We start from the raw sequence: 19,540 nt of genomic DNA on the forward strand, positions 1-19,540 counted from the left end.
AAAAGAAAACAATGTACTCTTTGAATTCAATATCAAGAACTAATTCTGATAAAAGATCAGGAACAATCAAATGTGTAGAGCACTAGCTACGCAAAAAGAAAGCCAATATTTATAGCATATAATTTTGCTCACTACACAAAATTGTTTACTCCTTTACAACTAATATTTACATTGAATTAACCAATGGCTCCCATACAAAATTGTTGTTTTGTATTTACCTTGGAGTACCATCTCTTATGATGTACTCAAATAAGAAATTACAACGTCAAAGGTATCTTCTGTACAGGGAACTGTCAAACCACCCATTGGATGATTAAAACTGAACTCTTCTTCAGCCATGCTAAGCAAAACTTGAAATGAAGGCTGATTCAAGTATGATATAGGACCTAGAAATCTCTTCCTTTGTGCTTCTCCAACAGAAACTGGTATGGATCCTTTTGGAACATCTAAAGAGGATGTTTTACTAGAAGCATGGCGAAAAATTTGCTTAGCAAGAACACCAGGAAAATGAATGCCCATTGTCATTTCTTTAGAAAAGTATCACAAAAAGTAACCTAAAGATTTTTTTGTTATAATATTTTGTATTTGGGATAAGTTAGTAGCTAACTATATATAGATAAGTGTTTGGCTTAGAACCATTTGCTTGTATGTGCTATTAGAGGGTCATAGCTCATAAGGATATCACATGGTGTTGTCTTCAGACTACTCAACTGAGGGCCAGAAACTTCATATACTTCATGTTGTGTGTATTGATAGACATCATAGCCAACGGCAATGAGGAACCAGCTAATTAAGCAATTAATGGATTGGACCAGCTACTCTCCTACTTGTCTCAAGCATGTTCACAATCAAAGGGTCAATCTGGCATGTATGTGCCGGCATTGAGAATCCATTTCAAATCTATTGCTACACCACAATTTTCTTATAGATGTGGTTGTGGGGTATTCTAGCATTATGTAGACATATTATGAAAGTTCTGCATACGCATGACTAATAATTGCTAATTAGTTAGAAGGCAATACCACATGACCGTTTATGAGCTGTGTCATAAGAAGATAAGAGAAAATGATTTTAGGCCACTCACTCTATATATTAGAGGAATGTCTACACACATAGTTCTTCATCTATATATATATCTAAATATTGGAGCTCAAAGTCACAGCAAACACATATCAGCATATTCTCTAGCAATACAATTCACAAACACAGAAAATTATCTTCCTTTTTCTTGATTCTTGCCATCAATGGCTAGACATCTGTCCACTATTCTTGCCAAACAAATTTTGCGCCGGTCTGCAAATAAAGCATCTCCAAATTCTTCAAATGTCCCAAAAGGCTTCTTAGCAGTTTACATTGGAGAGAACGAGAAGAAGCGATATTTGGTTCCCATCTCCTATCTAAATGAGCCTTCATTTCAAGATTTGCTAAGTAAAGCAGAAGAGAAATATGGTTTTCATCATCCGATGGGTGGTTTGACAATTCCCTGCAGAGAAGATACTTTCATTGATGTAACTTCTAGCTTGAGTAGATCATAAGAGAATGCAAGTTAGTCCAATCACAGAAAACAATTTTGTATGGTAGAAATAGAGAAGTCAATGTAGATAATTTCTTTTTAATAGAAATGAGAAAGATTATTATATAATTTACAAAATTTCCTGCTATTTTCTTATCTCTTTCCCTTGTTGTTCAAGAGGGCATCCAAACAGGAAAACAAATTATTTAAGAAGACAGATTTCATGTAAATGAATGTAAGAACTCAAGGCATTCATCTAATCAACACAAGGAAGATAAGAACTAAAAAGCCTCCACACTGTCATTGTAATTGTACTTCAGCACAAATATGCTTTTCCACGGTCATGACATATTTTGCTGATTTTTCTTTTTTCTAACATTGTATTCTTTCCATATATTTCCTTAATCAGATGATTCTAAAAGCATGGCCACTTGCTTCACATCCTCTTCACAAGGCCTCGTCTAGAATTCTTTTTTTTTTTTGGTGGTCCATATGTCTGTTTGCCTTACAAGTTCTATTAATGTTTTCTGGTGCTATCAAGGCTTTCCTTTTATCACTTCCTTGCTAATTATAACAAGCTTAGTTAGGTGTCTTACATCATAGAGTAATCAAATTCGTAACCCTTTGTTTTTTCTTCTATCCAATTTCATTTGGGTCCTTGCTCGGAAATTAATTATGTATTCCAACAAATATACAGATTCATTCACTACCATATGATCCTTCAGCTGTTTCTTTCACTGAACCCCACAAAAATTTTCTTGATAGCTCATTCCAATCCAACTACACATAAAAATACATCAATCCACAGAACAGTCAAGTTTTAAACAAAAATAAAAAGAAGAAGAAGAAGAAGAGATATTCTCTCTTCATTGTCTAAACCAATTATAGGTGAAGCAACAATGACTATTCTTTCAAAAAGAGTCATGCAAGCTAAACAAATTCTTGGCCGATCATATTTGGTAGCCGACCTAGCAGTTTTGACTCCAAAAGGAGTCTTAAAGTCTATGTTGAACAGGGCCAAAGGAGAACGTTCATATTTCCACTTTTAGTCTTGAATCAGCCTGCATTCCAACAATTGCTCAGAAAATCTGAGGGAGAGATCTTCAATTGACACTATTTCAGGCTTCAATTCCTTGTAATGTAATGAATTAAAAATCACAACAAACAATTTTTGTAAACTTATTGTACACTTTTCATCTAAAAAAGAACTTACTAATAGAAATTTGAGCAATTTTAAAATTTGTAGATATTATTATTTTGTTGCTTCCCTTATTTTTTTATTTCTCATCTACTTGAGCTAATCTTAGTAATTTCCTGACACTCTTAGCTAACCTGCTAGTTGCATCAAACGTCATTCTTACAGTTTTCTAGAGAAGTGCCTAGCAAAAATAACACGTTAATTTATCACTTGGAAGTTAAGCCTTATGGATTTTCTGATTTATGCAGAAAACAGATTCTGTACGCAAATTTTTTTCAAAAAAAAAAAAAAAAAAAAATCTCATCCGAAGCTAAACTTACAAAGATGTTAATATGTTCTGTTCTGATTTATTCACAATTGATTTTTTTTTTTTTTTTGCGATTGAATTCTATACCTATATTTATCCCTCATTTATTTATCTTCCATTTGAACGTATCCCATCTTATTTTTTTGTCTCAAGTATGTCCCTAATCCATGAATTCAAGAACGTTATCTCATTGTCTCAAGCATGCACTTAATCCAAGGGTGACTTACTTATCTATCAGTATCAAGATTGATATCCAATCTAAGAGTCCCTTTATTTTCTTTAGCCTGTCCACAGGATTATTTTTGTTGTTGTAGGGCATGTTATTTCTCAACAAATAGACATAATATGAATGATACACTATTTTCTGTTCGCTACTTAGGCTGATTATCTGCAAGACAAAGCCATGTGATACTTTCTCATTAGTTATGTTACCAGCCAAATGATTCTTGGCCACTCACTCCATTTCATCTATATATATAATGACCACATAGTTGTCTCAAAGCCATCAAAGTATTTTCTCATTTCTCTATACTTATATTTCCACATATATTAGCTCACAGGCAGCCAAACCATCTTGTTGTTTCTTCTACACAAGTACATAATCAACCGAGACCCATGGCCATTCGTTTGCCAAGCATTCTTCGCACACCTACTCTAGCTTCAAAGAAAGCTGCCTCAAGGTATCTTTTTGAGGTGCCTAAAGGTTTCATAGCTGTTTATGTTGGGGAAACTGAGAAGAAGAGATATGTAGTTCCAATATCCTACTTGAACCACCCTTCATTTCAAGATTTGCTAAGCAGAGCAGAAGAGGAATATGGTTTTGATCATCCAATGGGTGGTTTGACAATTCCCTGCAGAGAAGACACTTTTATTTATGTCACTTCTAGCTTGATGAGATTATAAGAGAATTCAAATTAGTCTAATCACATAAAACAATTTTGTGTGGTATAAATCTACAAGCCAATGAAGATACATTCTTTTAGTGAAATGAGAAATATTAGTATATAATTTGCAATTTCTTGCTATTTTCTAGCCCTTTTCTTTTTTTTGCAACAGAGACAAGTATCGATTTAGCTGCATTGGGTGTGCCTTGAATAGATTAATCATGCAATCAAGAAACAGAAAACATATGAGGTTTTTGTTCCAAAAAGTTTAAATAATAATTATACCAAAAGTCACTGAAACTATAGATTAATTTCAATATCTGTCTTGATTTATAATGTTTGTTAATCGATTTGAATAATCCATGACAGTTTCAGCGTTTTTCAATCTTAGCATCTCAAACTACCATCTTAATTTCAGAACCTGCATTTTGTTGTTTTGGTAGCATCCTTGGCAGTTTCACAAGTGTCACTACTGCTAACACTTGGCTTTATTTCCATATCATGCAACAAACTCTATGTCAAATAGTAAGTACATAGTTTATTAAAGCTTTAGCATGTCTAAGTATGCATATATTGTTATGCAGAATTGCTTTTGCAATTACATTATGAAAATTCCAGGTCATGAGGACTTCTTATTGAGTTGCTCTGCTGAAATTGGATAGCAGAAACAACTCAATGAAGAGCATGCATAAACAAAATGTACTAGTTAATTTTGAGTTAGGGAAATAGGAAGCAAATGAACATTAGTTTTAGTTAAGAAACAACTAAAATTCATTGAATGGTTAGACTCATAATTACTAAGAACCTGATGCAACTATGAGAAAATGGCTTTGCATCCATACTTGAGTACCTTGGCGACTGATTTAAGCACCTCATAAATAGGATTGGCCTTTCCATTTACTTTTGCAAGTGAATAACCACAATTATCTTCAAAATTTCTCTTCAAATGAAATTGATTGGAAATGTATGAAGAAACACAATATGATTTTTGTATATTAACATCTCTTTTCTTTCTGTGCCTTAAAAGAAAAACAATGTACATTTGGAATTCACAATCAAGAATTACTTATGATAAAAGACAGGAACAATCAAAGTTATAGAGCACCGGCTATGCAAAAGAAAGCCAAATTTTGTAGCAAATAGTTTTTCTCATCACACAAAATTTTTTAATCCTTTACAACTCATATTTACATTAAATTAATCAGTTTCTGCCCTACGAAATTGTTATTTTGTAGTTACTTTGAGTATGATTTCTTATGATGCACTCAAATTAGAAATGACAGCATCAAAAGTATCTTCTGTGCAGGGAATTGTCAAACCACCCATTGTATGATCAAAATCGAACACTTCTTCAGCTATGCTAAGCAAATCTTGAAATGCAGGATGATTCAAGTATGATAAGGGAACCAGAAATCTCTTCCTTTGTGCTTCTCCAACATAAATTGCTACGAAGCCTTTCGGAATATCAAAAGAAGATGATTTACCAGAAGCTTGGTGAAAAAGTTTCTTAGCAAGAACACCAGGTAAATGAATGCCCATTGTATATTTCTTGGGGAAAATAATAGCAAAAAGTAACTGGATTTTTTTTTTTTTTTTTTGGTATATCAATTTTTGAGTTGTTTGTGATAAGCTAGCAGGTAGAATATATAGATGAGTGTTTGGCTTGACCCATTTGCTTGTGTTTGCTATTAGGGTCATAGCTCATAAGAGTATCACATGGTGTTATCTTCTAACCACTCAACTAGGGGCCAGAAAATACATACCCTTCATATTGTGTGTATTGATGGACATCATAACCAATGACCATGAGGGACCATTTAAAAGCAATTAATGGATTGAACCAGCGGTTCTTAATATATATTTCACTTGACCAATTGTCTCAATTGTGCTGTTAATCAAAGGGTCAATCCGGCATGTATATGCTGGCATTAAGAACCCATTTCAAATCTTTGCTATAATGCAATTTGCTTATATATGTGGTTGTGGGGTATTCTAGCATTCTAACAGGTAGACAAAGTATGAAATTTATGAATACGGGTGACTGATAAATGCTAGTAATTAATTAGAAGGCAAGACCACATGACCCTTTATGAGCTATGTCCTCAGCAGATAAGAGAGAATGACTTTAGGCCACTCCCTCTATAAGTTATTCATCTATATATATCTATATGTTGAAGCCACAAGTCACAGCAAACATATATCAGCGTATTCACTAGCAATACAATTCAGTATTCACTTACAAAGAACAATATCCTTTTTTTCTTTATTTTTTCCTACCAATGGCTAGATATCTATCTTCTGTTCTTGCTAAACAAATTCTGCGCCGGTCTACAAATAATGCATCCTCAAGCTCTCCGGATTTGCCGAAAGGTTTCTTAGCAGTTTACATTGGAGAGACAGAGAGGAAGCGATGTTTGGTTCCAATATCGTATCTAAATGAGCCTTCATTTCAAGATTTCCTAAGTAAAGTAGAAGAGGAATATGGTTTTGATCATCCAATGGGCGGCTTGACAATTCCCTGTAGAAAAGATACTTTTATTGATGTCACTTCTAGCTTGACTAGATCATGAGAGAATTCAAATTAGTCTAATCATAAAAACAATTTTGTATGGTAGAACTAGACAAGTCAATGTAGATACTTTCTTTTTAATTACAATGAAAATGAGTACCATATACTTGCAATTTCTGCTATCATCTTGTCTCTTTTCATTTCTGTTCAACAGGGCATTCAAACAGGAAAATTTTATGAAAACAAATTGTGAGAAGTATTGAATTTTTTTTAAGAATAAGAATAAGTAACATGACGAAAAATGGTTTGAGAATTGCTGTTTTCTTGTCCCTTTTCCTTTTTGTTCGGCAAGCATTCAAACAGGAAAAAAAGTGTCGAATGGAACAAGTTTCATTTGATGTCCATTGGGTTTGCCTTAAATAGATTAATAATGCAATCAAGAAAAAGAAAGTGTTGGAGGTTTCTGTTCCAAAGGGTTAAATATAATCATACTAATAATCAATTCATTCCTATTTGTGTCTGAATCAGGTTTTACCTAGTACTCATGAATTTCAGCATCATTTTTATTATTATATATATAATATTCATTCTATATTTTCCTTCTGATAAGGACACCATCAGTTGTTGGCAAATTATGTTGTTGAACAGTCAAAGTAAAGTTGAAGCTAAAAAAGCAAGCTAAATTTGAAGTTCAAATGAAAAGATTAGCGAAAGTGTTCCCTGCAGATCCATCTATCAGGTGGAATCAAACATAAGTTGCTCTTAAACTTGACTTTTAGTCTAAACTTGGTCCCATTTCAAGCAGAACAGGACTGGAATCAATGATATTTTTCTAAGAATGATAAATTTTGTTTCCCTTTTCAGAAAAGTGTATGAAGGAAAGATTTTTCCTACAACAGAAAATCATGGAAAAGAAAATTGAAGAATACTAGAGGGAACTAGAGAATATGAAGAAACAAAAATTTCATTGATTAATGATTATGCTATCTCTGTACTTTACAAAATTGTGTTAACCATCTCTATCATGATTTATAAATGGTTTAAGCAAGAAATGACATCGATAAATCTACTTTGGCTACAGGGAATAGTGAGACCACCCATTGGATGATCATATCCGAATTCTTCTTCAGCTTGGGTTAGTAATTCTTGAAATGAAGGTTGATTCAAGAATGATACTGGAATTACAAATCTCTTCATTTGGTTTTCTCCAACATAGACTGCAAGGTAGCCCTTTGGCACATCTATGGCTCCTGAACTTGTTTGGCTTCCTGTAGAAGGCGATCTTTGAAGAAGTTGCTTTGGGCGAATAATAGCAGGCAAACGGAAACCCATAATTTTGATGTAGATGAACAAGAGAAAGATTAATAAAGACTTAAAGAGCAAAAGAACTTTTGATGCTTAAGAATATTGCAAGAACTTGGTGATGCCTTTTCAATCTAAATGTTAGGCTATATATAACAAACATTAAAGGGTATACAGTGGAAATTCTCTATGCATTATTTTTTATGCTAATGAGGGATCACATGGTTTGGTCTTCTACCTAATTATCAGTAGAATTAAAAGGCCACTTACCAATTTTCATTTCTGAAACATCAAGACCCACCACCTCAGCCCCAACGCTTGAAATATAGTTGATTATAGTATTTGCTCTCTATTTTCCTCCTTACAGGAGAGACATTATTTTGCAGGGTGATAGGGCCTAATGGTGGTCCTCAAGTTGTCTAAATAGGTATACTATAGATATCTTCTCCAAGTAGTATCACTGCACAAAAATTATATATTAAAAATATAAACAGTAGCAAGAAACCAATTTTTACCTTACTTTTGATTGGAAGAAGATATTATAACTTCTTGTATCTAGAAATATCATTCAGTCTCAAGAACAAATTAAATTTTTGATGTTTCAATTTTATGTCAGGTTGAACAATTAATGAAACTTTTGAATTTTGGTAATAAATGACCTGAATATTGAAGAAGTAATCATTTTGGGTTTTAAGATGATTAACAAGCAGTGGCAATTACAACTTGCACATAGCCAACATAGAAACATAATTCATAGAGGAAAAAGAAAATCAGAGAAATGGCTTCAAAATGAAACTAGTTTTTCAAACTAACTCTTAATGATATCATATTTAATGAAATATGCATTTGCTTTCATTTCTCTATACAAAATTGTTTCATATACTTTCATTTTCCATACGAAATTGTTACATAAGTTAGTTTGTTAGAGCATTGTCATCTATCTAAAAAGGCCTCTACAAACTGAAAATGAGATGAGCAAAAACTTGTTCACTACATGTTATGGACGTCCCATAGAATGATTAAACCCAATCTCTTCTTCAACTTGAATCAACAAGTTCTGAAAGGAAGGATTCTTTGAGTATGAAATTGTAACAGTAAATCTCTTCTTTGAGTTTCTCCAACATATAGAGCAAAATGGCCTTAAGGCACATCAGTAGTTTCTTGTGGCAAAAGAATCCTTGCAATTTTCTTGGTATTAATTATGCTAGGCAAGCTAATACCCATTTTCAAATTCTTTCAAAGGTGTTTGATTGAATGAATTCTTAAAACTCATGAAGGCAAAGAACTTTAACTAAAGCTTGCTACCCTTGTTAAACTCAGACACATATATATACATGGCAAGAACTTTCTTGATCTTAGCCTCAATAGGATGAGCACTGAGCAGCATGCAATTGCAATTTGGTCCCCCCCCCCCCCCCCCCCCCCCCCACCCAAAGGACAATTTCAAAAGCAATCACATTGCTTTGCCTGCCAATTGATTAGAAGGATAAAGAGAGAGATGGAAGCATTATTTATATCATGACCCACTACTAAGTTATATATTTCCTATAGACAATTCCAATTAATGATAATATAATAAATGACTAATTAATATGTAGTCAATGTAGATATATTACTTGGAAAAGAATGAGAAAGATCGTTGCATATATAATTTGGAATTAGCCTGCTCTTTCCTTCATCCACTCTCTTTTTTTCTACTTATTTAAGTCATTGTATATCTTGCTTGGAAACTATCTTATGTTTAATTTAATATAGATTTTTTTTAAATGAATGTAAGAACTCAGAGGCATGCTTCTACTCAACACAATCCTTCATTTGGGAAGATAAATAAAACTCAAATATTCCTAATGGTCATTGTAATTGAACTTCAGTACAAATATGCTTTTCTATGTTCTGCTGATTTTCCTTTTCTAACACTGTATTCGTTCTTTATTTTGTTGCTTCTTGCATTTTTAAGTGAAGTGTGTATTGAAGCCCACAGCATGTTCACCCAAATTGTGATTTGATGGCTGGAAATGATGATAAATTCAACATTATTGCCATGGTCAATTCTTTGCTGAATGACTCTTCCTTCACATCCTCTTCACAAGGTCTTGTCTATATATATATATTTTTTCTTTTGGTGGTCCACAGATCAGTTTGCCTTACAAATTAACGTGCTAAGGCAAGAAATGCTGGTTCTTTATCTGTGTTCATGTTGTGGTCCTATCAAGGCTTTCTGTTTGTGCCCTCCTTGCTACTAGTAACAAGCTTAATCAGATGTCTTACATTATAGAGTAATGGAACGCTTAAACTAGTTATCCTGATTTTCCCTCTATCAAAATTTCAATTTCATGTGGTCCTTGCTTGGACATTATGTATTCCAACAAATAATCACTACTTAGGTCATGATAATAGGCCTGAAGACATAACCATACGATCATTCAGCTGTTTATGTCTCTGACTAAACCCCAAAAATAAACTTGTATAGTTGTAGGGCACGTTGTTTCACAACAAATAAACATAATCAGAATTATACACTATTTTCTGTTCCCTACTTAGGCTGATTATCTGCAAGACAAAGCCATGTGATACTTTCTCATTAGTTATGTCCCCAGCCAGATGATTCTTGGCCATTCTCTCTATTTCATCTCTATATATTATGAGTACATACTTGTCTCAAAGCCATCAAAGTGTTTTCTCATTTCTTCATACTTATATTTCCACATATTTGCTCACAGCCAAACCAGCTTCTTGTTTCTTCAGCACAAATACAACGACCAACTGAGATCCCATGGCCATTCGATTGCCTAGCGTTCTTCGCACATCTACACTAACTTCAAGGAAAGCTGCTTCAAGATCTTTTGACGTGCCAAAAGGTTTCATGGCAGTTTATGTTGGGGAAGCTGAGAAGAAGAGATATGTAGTTCCAATATCCTACTTGAACCACCCTTCATTTCTGATTTGCTAAGTAGAGCAGAAGAGGAATATGGTTTTGATCATCCAATGGGTGGTTTGACAATTGCCTGCAGTGAAGATACTTTTATTGATGTTACTGCTAACTTGTGTAGATTATGAAAAATGGAAATTGAACTATTCATAGAAACAATTTTGTATCGCTAGAATTTGTCATGACAATGTACATAGTTTTCCACTGAATCAAATTTTCCCAATTGTGAGATGCTATTGCAAATAAGTTTGCATTTTTTTTTTTGCGCAGTCTTTACTGTTTTTTTTTTTAATTTTTGAACTTCTCATTTTGAATCTGTTCTGAATAGACAATTAATTTTCACGGTCCTAATACCACATGATTAATTGATTAATCAGAAGTGATTAATTACACTAATAATCTGAGGTCAGATATTGCTAAAGGGTGTACTTCAGAACAATTTAATCGGTTATTTAAAGATTCTGATATTGAATATACAAATTGACTGAGCAACAGCAAAATGAAGTTTCTTTTGGGAAGCGAAAAACAAAAAAGATTTTTTGATGTCCAAGAAATTTTAGTTTATGCTATTTATACAGTTCTTTACCTGCAGAACAGGCTACCTACAAGAACTCTTAATAATAGAGAAGCATTCTTTCTTCAGAAAGCAACCTTTCTTGGTTATAATTCTGAATAAAAACAGTATGGAAAAATTGGGCATAACTGAATAGAGAAATTGAATGAAAAGCCTGTGAAAAATCAAGCTATAGGCTTTAAATGGTTATATAACAAATACAACGCTCGGATGGTTGATGAAGGCTATTCTCAAAGGGAATAATCTGATTATGTAGATACTTTTGCTGCACAGACTTTTTAAAATGGATACGTTAAGGTAGCTTCTGATTGAGAAAAAAGAAAATCTGTTCAGCCTCAAGAAATCACTTTAATTCTTGAAACAGGCCCTGGAGCCTATAAAGCAAATTTGATACATATTTGAGGAATCAACATTTCAAATAATTGCCTCAAACAAAAATAGAACTTCTGAAATTAGGACCAAAATCTAAGAAAAGTATGTTTGTGCAAATTCTTCAGTTTCTGTTGTTCTTTTAATATTCAACTGTTTTAGTTCATTCCATCACATCCATTGTCTCATAGATATTGAATTCAACTAAAAACAATTCATACCCTCTTTTTATTTTTCAAGTTTTCCAACTTTAACTATACATTACCTTACCTGTCCCTTTCTTTATTCTTCCTTTATATGAACACATACAGAACTAGTTGTCTAAAACATGTCCTTAATCAAAAATCTAATATAAGGACATCCACTAATTGTCTTAGGGACAGTCTGGCATGTAGCATATGCAATGGAAATCTTTTTCTTTACCTCAGTTCACTCAAATAGATTTAGTTTGGCATTCTAACATATAGACAAAGTATTATATATTTGCTGTTTAGTTAGAAGGCAAGACCACATGGCCCTTCATGGGCTATGTTCTATTGCAGCAGCAAACTATTTTGGCCTCTCATTAACATGTTAAGAGGACACTTCTTTATCTATCTATCTATATATATAACCACACATTCAATCCAAAAGCAACAGATCGAAAACTTAATAACCTTTACTTACACATAAAATTAACCATCTTCTGTTTCTTGATTCTTTCCCACTGAACCACAATGGCTAGATATCTGTCTGCTGTTCTTGCCAAGCAAATTCTGCGTGGCTCAGCAAATAAAGCATCTTCAAGGTATTCAAATGTACCAAAAGGTTTCTTAGCAGTTTATATTGGAGAGACAGAAAAGAAGCGATTTTTAGTTCCTGTGTCTTATCTAAATGAGTCTTCATTTCAAGATTTGCTAAGTAGAGCAGAGGAGGAATATGGTTTTGATCATCCCATGGGGGGTTTGACAATTCCATGCAGAGAAGATACTTTCATTGATGTCATTTCTAGCTTGACTAAATCATAAGAGAATTCAAATTAGTCTAATCAATGAAAACAATTTTGCAAAGCCAATTGGTCAAATCTTTGTAAATACTTTCTTTGCAATAGAATGAGAAAGATTATTACATAATTGATTTTCCCTGATGTTTATTTGTATGACCAAATTATTAAATTTTCATTCTCCAAGTATATAATTTTTGTTTAAGAAAATGAAAAAGAATCAAGGTATTCATTCTTTCATGTTAATTAAACTCCAAGTTTCCAAATGAAAACTTTCATTTCTTCTGATTTTTCCTTTTCTCACATTGGCTAGTTTTTCTTTACTATACTGAGTTATTAACACATTTGTCCATATCATATGTTGGGACCAGCTTGATGGTACCATTATTGCTTTCTCAGAATTCATACAAAAATGATATTCAAATTTGTTGGCTGGAAATGATCATATAGTCAATTATTTGCAATAACTTCTGAAATGGGGTGGTCTAAAAAAAAGATAGACAGACAATGTCATTTGCCTTGCAGGCTCTTCACAAGGCCTTGTCAAGCAATTTTCAATGTTTTTTTGTGCTTCATATATCAATTTTTTCTGCACACTTAAGGCAATAAATGCTAGTTATCACTGTTCATAAGATGATGCCAGTAATGCTTTCTATTTTTCACATATCTAGTCAATAATAACAAGCTTATATGTCTTACGCATGTCTTGTATCCTAATATGATCAAACAAACTTAAATGAACCTGATTTTTCTCATATCTAAATTTTATTTCCAAATGGTCCCTAGTTTGACATTATGTATTCCAGGAAGACAAAGCCATGTGATCCTTCACCTGCTTATGTCTCCACCGAACCTCACTCAAAGGCCTCTTCACCACTCATTCACATTTCTTAGATTTTCCACATTTCCATTCTAACTATATACATGAATCCACAAAGCCACAACCAAATCAAGTTTTGAAATCAAAATCTGCATTGTCTGAAGAAATAACTAGGCAAAAACAAGAAAAGAAAAGATAGCAATGGCTATTCTTTCAAAAAGTGTTAAGCAAATTCTTCGCCGATCAAGTTTTCTTGCTGATCACCAAGCTAATTCAATTCCAAAAGGCTTTTTTGCAGTCTATGTTGGAGAGAACCAAAAGAAGCGATTTATAGTCCCGATTTCAGTCTTGAATCAGCCTTCATTCCAAGAATTGCTAAGAGAAGCTGAGGAAGAATTTGGATTTAATCATCCAATGGGCGGTCTGACACTTCCTTGCAGAGAAGATATCTTCATTGACATTATTTCTGGCTTGAATCTATTATAGAGAACACAATAAGAACCATCAATTTTTGTAAAGTTCTTGTAAATTGCCTACTTATTTTTTTATAGAGTTAGGTGAGATGTTGAATGTTTGTTGTCCATCCACATGAGAAGTTAGAAAATAGAAATTTGAACAAATTGTTCTTCCATTATACTCTCAATCGATTTTAAAATTTAGTCTTCATAATTTCATTCTTGTTGCCTTATATTTCATATTGGTTTCAGTCACATGCATCCTTTTCCTGCTTTGTGAATGTTTTCCAATGTACTTTCCGAATTTTCTGTAGTAACATGTTTCTGAAACAAAACTAGCAAGCGACATGCCAGGAGCATTCTTGTCATATTATATTAATTTAGTACACATGACATTAGATTGGAAGATAGTTTTCTAAAGAACGTTATTTTTGTCAAATGCCCTAGATTATAGGTTTCAAAAACAAAAACAAAAATGTTCAAAATGATTACAATAAAATTATATTTATTAAAATTAAAATAAAATACCTTGTTACTACTTTTCAATTATCATTTTAATTTTCCAATTTTAAAATTTATTTCAAAGTTCAAACACACAAATACATCATAGAGGAGGCTTGTGGTGTTTTCTAATCAGTACGTTCAATTCAAGTATTCCATCATTTGAAGGAGAAATAGTTGTTGAATTCCATCATCTGCTTTGTTCAACTGACATAACAAACATGATTTGTAAATGACGAGAGCAAACCTATAATACCAGAGGAATTTAACAAACTGTTGCATAAGATCAAACACGTAGAACATGTTCAACCATTTCGGTTCCCATATCACCCCATCATATGGTTGTCTCATTCAATTCTTGGACCATTCTTGTCAAACTAAAAATTTGATTGCCATCAAGAAGCTCCATGCTCACCTACTCAGGACAGGCTTACTCTTTATCTCTCCTAATATTCACAGCAAACTCATCTTTTCTTACACCAATTGCCTCAACGAGAACAACTTTGAAACCTTAACTAATTGCTGCAAGTTCTTAAACCCCAAAAGCCCATTACACTTCAATCCACTGCTATCTGATTTTTGTAAAAAAGGGTTCCCATTACATGCAGTAAAAACCTGCTCTCTTATGCATTCAGAAAGTGTTTCTTTGGATACTTATGCTTTGTGCAGTTCCTTAAAAGCTTCATCTTCTTTGGAGAATCTGAATTTTGGAGAACAAATACATGCCCACGTGATGAAATCAGGTTGGTTATCTAGTGTGTTTGTGGGTAGTGCTTTGATTGATTTATATGCAAAATTGTTGTTCGTTAATAATGCAGCAATGATGTTTGATGAAATTCCCGTGAAGAATACAGTTTGTGCAAATGCACTTTTATCAGGGTATGTTGAAGCTAAATTATGGGATCAAGGAGTTACGTTGATAAGAAAGATGCCTTTTTTGAGTTTGGATTATGATCAGTTTACTATATCAGCAATGCTGCGCACGTGCGCGGGGCTTGCTGCTGTAGAATTTGGCAGGCAAGTGCATGCCTACTTGACCCGTAAAATCTATGATGTGGTAAATGATGTCTTTCTCCAGAGTTCATTGATTGAAATGTATGGCAAGTGTGGTTTTGTAGTGAAGGCTCTGCAAGTTTTCAATTTGGCAGGATTTCAACTGGGAAGAAAGAGAATTGGGGATATTGTTTTGTGGACTTCAATGATCGGTGTTTATGGTAGAAATGGGCATTTTATAGAGGTGATTGGATTGTTTGAGGAGATGTTAAAAGAAGGGATTAGACCAGATGGGGTGGCATATGTTACAGTTATCTCAGCCTGTGGTCACACTGGCCAACTGCAACTTGGAATAGAGTATTTTGAATCAATGACTCGAGACTTTAAAATAAATCCTGGCCCAGAGCACTACAGCTGTGTAGTTGATTTACTTTGTAGGGCTGGTGAGTTAAATAAGGCCTGGAAGCTAGTGAGTGAGATGCTCACTAAAGGACAAGACAGTTTCAGCATTTCTATGTGGGGGGCTTTGCTTAGTGCTTGTGAGGAACACGGGAATATCGAGTTGGGTAAATTGGCTGCTCAAGAGGCACTTAAGTTGGAGCCTCAAAATGTAGGGATATATGTCATGTTATCAAATTTATATGCTAGGTTTGGTATGTGGAACGAGATTGACCAGCTTAGGGAAATAATGAAAAATAGAGAATTAAAGAAAGATGTCGGATGTAGCTGGATTGAGGTCAAAAGTTAACTGAATTATTGTTAGTTTTGAAATATAACATATGGTTCAATTGTTGATTTGATAACAACAAAGCGCCATTCTCGCTTCCTCTTCGTCGCGGGTGCTTCCCCCTCTAAGGCGGTAAGATCCCCTACCGATGCATTTTTTCATCTCACAGCTTCGGCAGATTGATAGCACAGAGACTATGACAAATTTAAAGTTGAATTTGATCACTATTGCAGGTCTTTAACCATTATTCTCAAACAGAATATCAAAAGCAGCAGTTCTGATTGAAAGAGGAAATGTGGTAAAACTGTAAATCACAAAAGTTAAGGTTGTTGTGTAAATACTTACATTCAGCATTTAATATGCTAGATTGATTTTGTAAGAAACTTGAAAATGATGAAATTTAAGTGCAAATTAGGTTTTTATGTACTCTTTTGTCAGAGGGACAAGTTTGTTCTAATTTTCAAGCAGTAGCTAGAAGGAAAAGGAAGTGAGTTGGCTTTACCATTAATATATAAAGCTAATAGAATTTGAAACTCTTCTTTGTTATTCATGAGATACATAGGAGATACATTGGGTTTCAAAACTGAGATTCTAATTTTGATGGTATTAGAAGAAAATTACGGTTATGTTTAGTTTAATGTAATGAAATGTAATGTAATAAAAAATGTAACATAATGGAATGTAATTACGATTTCATTACTATGTTCGGTAAAATAATTGAGAAAATTTATAAAATGTAATCACAATCCATTTTTATTTTTGTTTGTAAATATATAATATACTTAGCACACCACCATCACTTCACCTCCACCACAACTACCACTCTATCACCATCACTACCGCCACATTATTATGAATAAAAAAAAAAAGAAATATTTGAATTAAAAGTTATTCATTATATCAAACTATTAAAAACTATTTAAATCTATCAATTATTTGGACTAGAAAATTAAAGAAAAAAACAGCTGAAAAAATGTAATGCAACAAAATAAAAGTTAAAGTCATTGAAAATTAATTTTTTATATAATTTTATATATTCTTCGTTAAATAAATTAAATTACAATATAAAATTATGGTATTTTGATTTATTTTGTGATTTTTCATTTCATTCTTCCTATTTCTATAACAATACAAAAAAATAATGATGTGGTGGTTGTGATGGTAGTGGTTACGGTGGCAGGTGGCGATGGTTACAGTGTAAGGTGGCAATAGAGTGGTGGTGGTGGTAGTAAAGTGGTGGTGGTGATGGAGTGGTCATTAGAGTGGTGATGGTGATGGAATGGACATTGCGGTGGTGGTGGTGATTGCAGTGGTGATGGAGTGGTAGAGTGGTAATTATGATTGAGAATAGGTGTGTGCTTTGAAGAATATAATGAGCTTTACATAGATTTTTTTTATATATATAATGAATATTACATCCATTTAAATAATAAAGATTATCCATATAGTTTTAATTACATTAAAAGGTTAAAAAAAATTTAACCAAATAATGTAATTAGTCATATAATGTAATTAGATGAATGCCCGCACATTGCGCATGTTGAAGTAATAATTATTATTATTAAATAATAAATTATAATGGTAATTACAATTTTAATCCTATAATTTGAGATTATTTTTGTAAATTCAGATAAGCGCCTTTTAACTTCATCGGCCCTTGTTCATTTCTTATAGTTAAAATTTGATAATTATTGCCTTTTCGAGATTTCTATATGTTTACAGATTAGTTCTATTTTTTTCCTGATAAGCTCAACTTTTTTAAGAAATAAACTGAAATCCAGACACATGGTGTTTGTATGTTTTGATGTATTATGGTGGTTGTATGTTTGTGCATTATCCACAGGTCAGGTCCAACTTCAAGATCTTTCATTACTTTCCTCTTTAGGTCGATATAGCTTGTGAATATTGATTTGGTTATTAAATCATTCATCTTTACTTATTAAACCTGAGACAAAATTAAACACAACAAAATAAAATAATTAGAAAAAAAAACTTTAGTTTGGCATATATTCATTAATCTTTTTAGCTTTAATATGTTAATTTAACAATAAAAAAAATAAAAATCAAATTAAGTTAAACAATATGAAATAGGCCAAAAACTGAAATTGAACACCAAATTTTTTTTTCTCTTTAATTAGCAATAAGGGGTGGGAAATTTAAATTAAATAATAAAGTATAGTCATAGAAAACTAAAAAATAAAAAGGTGAGAAGCATATAAATTATGCTTTACTAATTCATAGACAAATTCAAGTGCAGCAATATATATATATATATATACACACATTGGAAAAAGCTAAAACATACTTTTATGAGTTAGTCAAATTAAAACAGTTTCTTAGGGAGCTTCAAATGAAAAGTGGTATTTCATATTCAAATATAATATGTGGCTTACAAAGGCAATATTAACAGTTGTTTGGTTGCCTAGAAAATAAAGTTTAGTTTTCCTAATATATCATGAAATTAGTAAAGCATAAAAGATGAAATACTTTTATTACATCTCTGAAGAAAACTTGCCTATTTAATGAAAATGCTCCATTTTGTTGCTACTGTATCCTACTTTTTCTCTTGAAATGGCTCTATTTAACTCTCAATCACACCATATAATCAATAACATACACAAGAATGCTAGTAAATATGGCACATTTACAGCAATATTTTTTCACTTTAGAAAAAAAATTATAACTGTTTGAAAATTTTTGTTGTTCATTGGAATCCATACACAAATGCCAAAGCTTTATATATAATAATATATTATGTAATGTAATATTGAACCAAATCATATTATTCAATACCATTCTCAAAATCAATTTGAGATTACAAATATACATATTTCTAACAAAACATGAAAATATAAATGTACATTATAAATCAAAATATAATAAAAATGTAAATATTTCAATTCTCACTAACCAACAATTAATATTTAGTAACCATAAGCCTTTAATGCATGTATAGTTGGGATTAACAATTGATCTCGAGTGATCTGGAAAACAAAACCATAAAAGAAAAGAGTAAAGGACCAACAAATGGTATTCCAGTAAAAGGGGATATTATTATTGATAAAGAAAGAACTAATTACTGTTAGTGAGAAACCAATAGCATGTTAAAAAAAAAAAAAAGATCAAATCACGTAAAAAAATGAAAAAGGAAAAGAATTACCAATTTAGAGAAAAATGATAATGATAAGCATGACAGTAGTAGAAGCAAAACGGGAGACCATAAAGAGAGACATTTCAAGAAAAAAAAGGAGTGGATCGACATATAAAGAGAAAAAAAGGGATAAATTTATGCATTTAAAGATAATCTCTTAATTTTAAAATTCAATATATTGTTTTGTTATAAATAATATGTAAAGATGATTTTATAATTATTTAATATTAACATCCAATCAAATTATAGTAAAATGAAAGAAAATTTAAAATTGTGTAAAAAAGATAAATAGGAATGTTAGATGTAAAGAGCAACTTGAATTTCAT

At 32.4% G+C, this 19,540-nt stretch overlaps 8 protein-coding genes and 3 pseudogenes across 8 annotated transcripts; 7 read left to right on the plus strand and 4 right to left on the minus strand.

Annotated features, from left to right (window-relative positions):
• Window positions 1–25: 25 nt before the first annotated feature.
• On the minus strand, window positions 26–583 carry LOC119369631 (auxin-responsive protein SAUR23-like). Its single transcript, XM_089725763.1, has one exon. The coding sequence runs from the start codon at window positions 523–525 to the stop codon at window positions 235–237; it is 291 nt and encodes a 96-aa protein (XP_089581889.1). The 5' UTR covers window positions 526–583; the 3' UTR covers window positions 26–234.
• A 531-nt stretch (window positions 584–1,114) lies between these two features.
• On the plus strand, window positions 1,115–1,661 carry LOC105643809 (auxin-responsive protein SAUR23). Its single transcript, XM_012229022.4, has one exon. The coding sequence runs from the start codon at window positions 1,245–1,247 to the stop codon at window positions 1,533–1,535; it is 291 nt and encodes a 96-aa protein (XP_012084412.1). The 5' UTR covers window positions 1,115–1,244; the 3' UTR covers window positions 1,536–1,661.
• A 1,848-nt stretch (window positions 1,662–3,509) lies between these two features.
• Window positions 3,510–4,043, plus strand: LOC105643810 (auxin-responsive protein SAUR21). The gene has a single exon (XM_012229023.4). It carries the CDS (start codon window positions 3,634–3,636, stop codon window positions 3,919–3,921), a length of 288 nt encoding a protein of 95 aa, XP_012084413.1. The 5' UTR covers window positions 3,510–3,633; the 3' UTR covers window positions 3,922–4,043.
• Window positions 4,044–4,921: 878 nt separating this feature from the next.
• Window positions 4,922–5,486, minus strand: LOC105643850 (auxin-responsive protein SAUR24). The gene has a single exon (XM_012229074.3). It carries the CDS (start codon window positions 5,439–5,441, stop codon window positions 5,157–5,159), a length of 285 nt encoding a protein of 94 aa, XP_012084464.1. The 5' UTR covers window positions 5,442–5,486; the 3' UTR covers window positions 4,922–5,156.
• Window positions 5,487–6,066: 580 nt separating this feature from the next.
• On the plus strand, window positions 6,067–6,593 carry LOC105643811 (auxin-responsive protein SAUR21 pseudogene; annotated as a pseudogene).
• A 766-nt stretch (window positions 6,594–7,359) lies between these two features.
• LOC149499272 (auxin-induced protein X15-like) lies at window positions 7,360–8,087 on the minus strand. Its single transcript, XM_089720015.1, has one exon. The coding sequence runs from the start codon at window positions 7,741–7,743 to the stop codon at window positions 7,441–7,443; it is 303 nt and encodes a 100-aa protein (XP_089576141.1). The 5' UTR covers window positions 7,744–8,087; the 3' UTR covers window positions 7,360–7,440.
• Window positions 8,088–8,666: 579 nt separating this feature from the next.
• On the minus strand, window positions 8,667–8,990 carry LOC149499273 (auxin-induced protein 15A-like; annotated as a pseudogene).
• Window positions 8,991–10,280: 1,290 nt separating this feature from the next.
• On the plus strand, window positions 10,281–10,888 carry LOC105643814 (auxin-responsive protein SAUR21 pseudogene; annotated as a pseudogene).
• Window positions 10,889–11,985: 1,097 nt separating this feature from the next.
• LOC110008740 (auxin-responsive protein SAUR23) lies at window positions 11,986–12,697 on the plus strand. Its single transcript, XM_020683131.2, has one exon. The coding sequence runs from the start codon at window positions 12,302–12,304 to the stop codon at window positions 12,590–12,592; it is 291 nt and encodes a 96-aa protein (XP_020538790.1). The 5' UTR covers window positions 11,986–12,301; the 3' UTR covers window positions 12,593–12,697.
• Window positions 12,698–13,332: 635 nt separating this feature from the next.
• On the plus strand, window positions 13,333–14,056 carry LOC105643815 (auxin-responsive protein SAUR21). Its single transcript, XM_012229026.4, has one exon. The coding sequence runs from the start codon at window positions 13,589–13,591 to the stop codon at window positions 13,871–13,873; it is 285 nt and encodes a 94-aa protein (XP_012084416.1). The 5' UTR covers window positions 13,333–13,588; the 3' UTR covers window positions 13,874–14,056.
• Window positions 14,057–14,288: 232 nt separating this feature from the next.
• Window positions 14,289–16,598, plus strand: LOC105643851 (putative pentatricopeptide repeat-containing protein At3g23330). The gene is made up of 2 exons (XM_012229075.4): window positions 14,289–16,195; window positions 16,297–16,598. Exon 1 carries the CDS (start codon window positions 14,645–14,647, stop codon window positions 16,082–16,084), a length of 1,440 nt encoding a protein of 479 aa, XP_012084465.1. The 5' UTR covers window positions 14,289–14,644; the 3' UTR covers window positions 16,085–16,195; window positions 16,297–16,598.
• Window positions 16,599–19,540: the final 2,942 nt, after the last annotated feature.

The sequence above is a fragment of the Jatropha curcas genome, chromosome 1, assembly GCF_041381405.1.
Source record: "Jatropha curcas cultivar XTBG-Jc1 chromosome 1, XTBG_Jcur_1.0, whole genome shotgun sequence".
NCBI lineage: Eukaryota > Viridiplantae > Streptophyta > Magnoliopsida > Malpighiales > Euphorbiaceae > Jatropha > Jatropha curcas.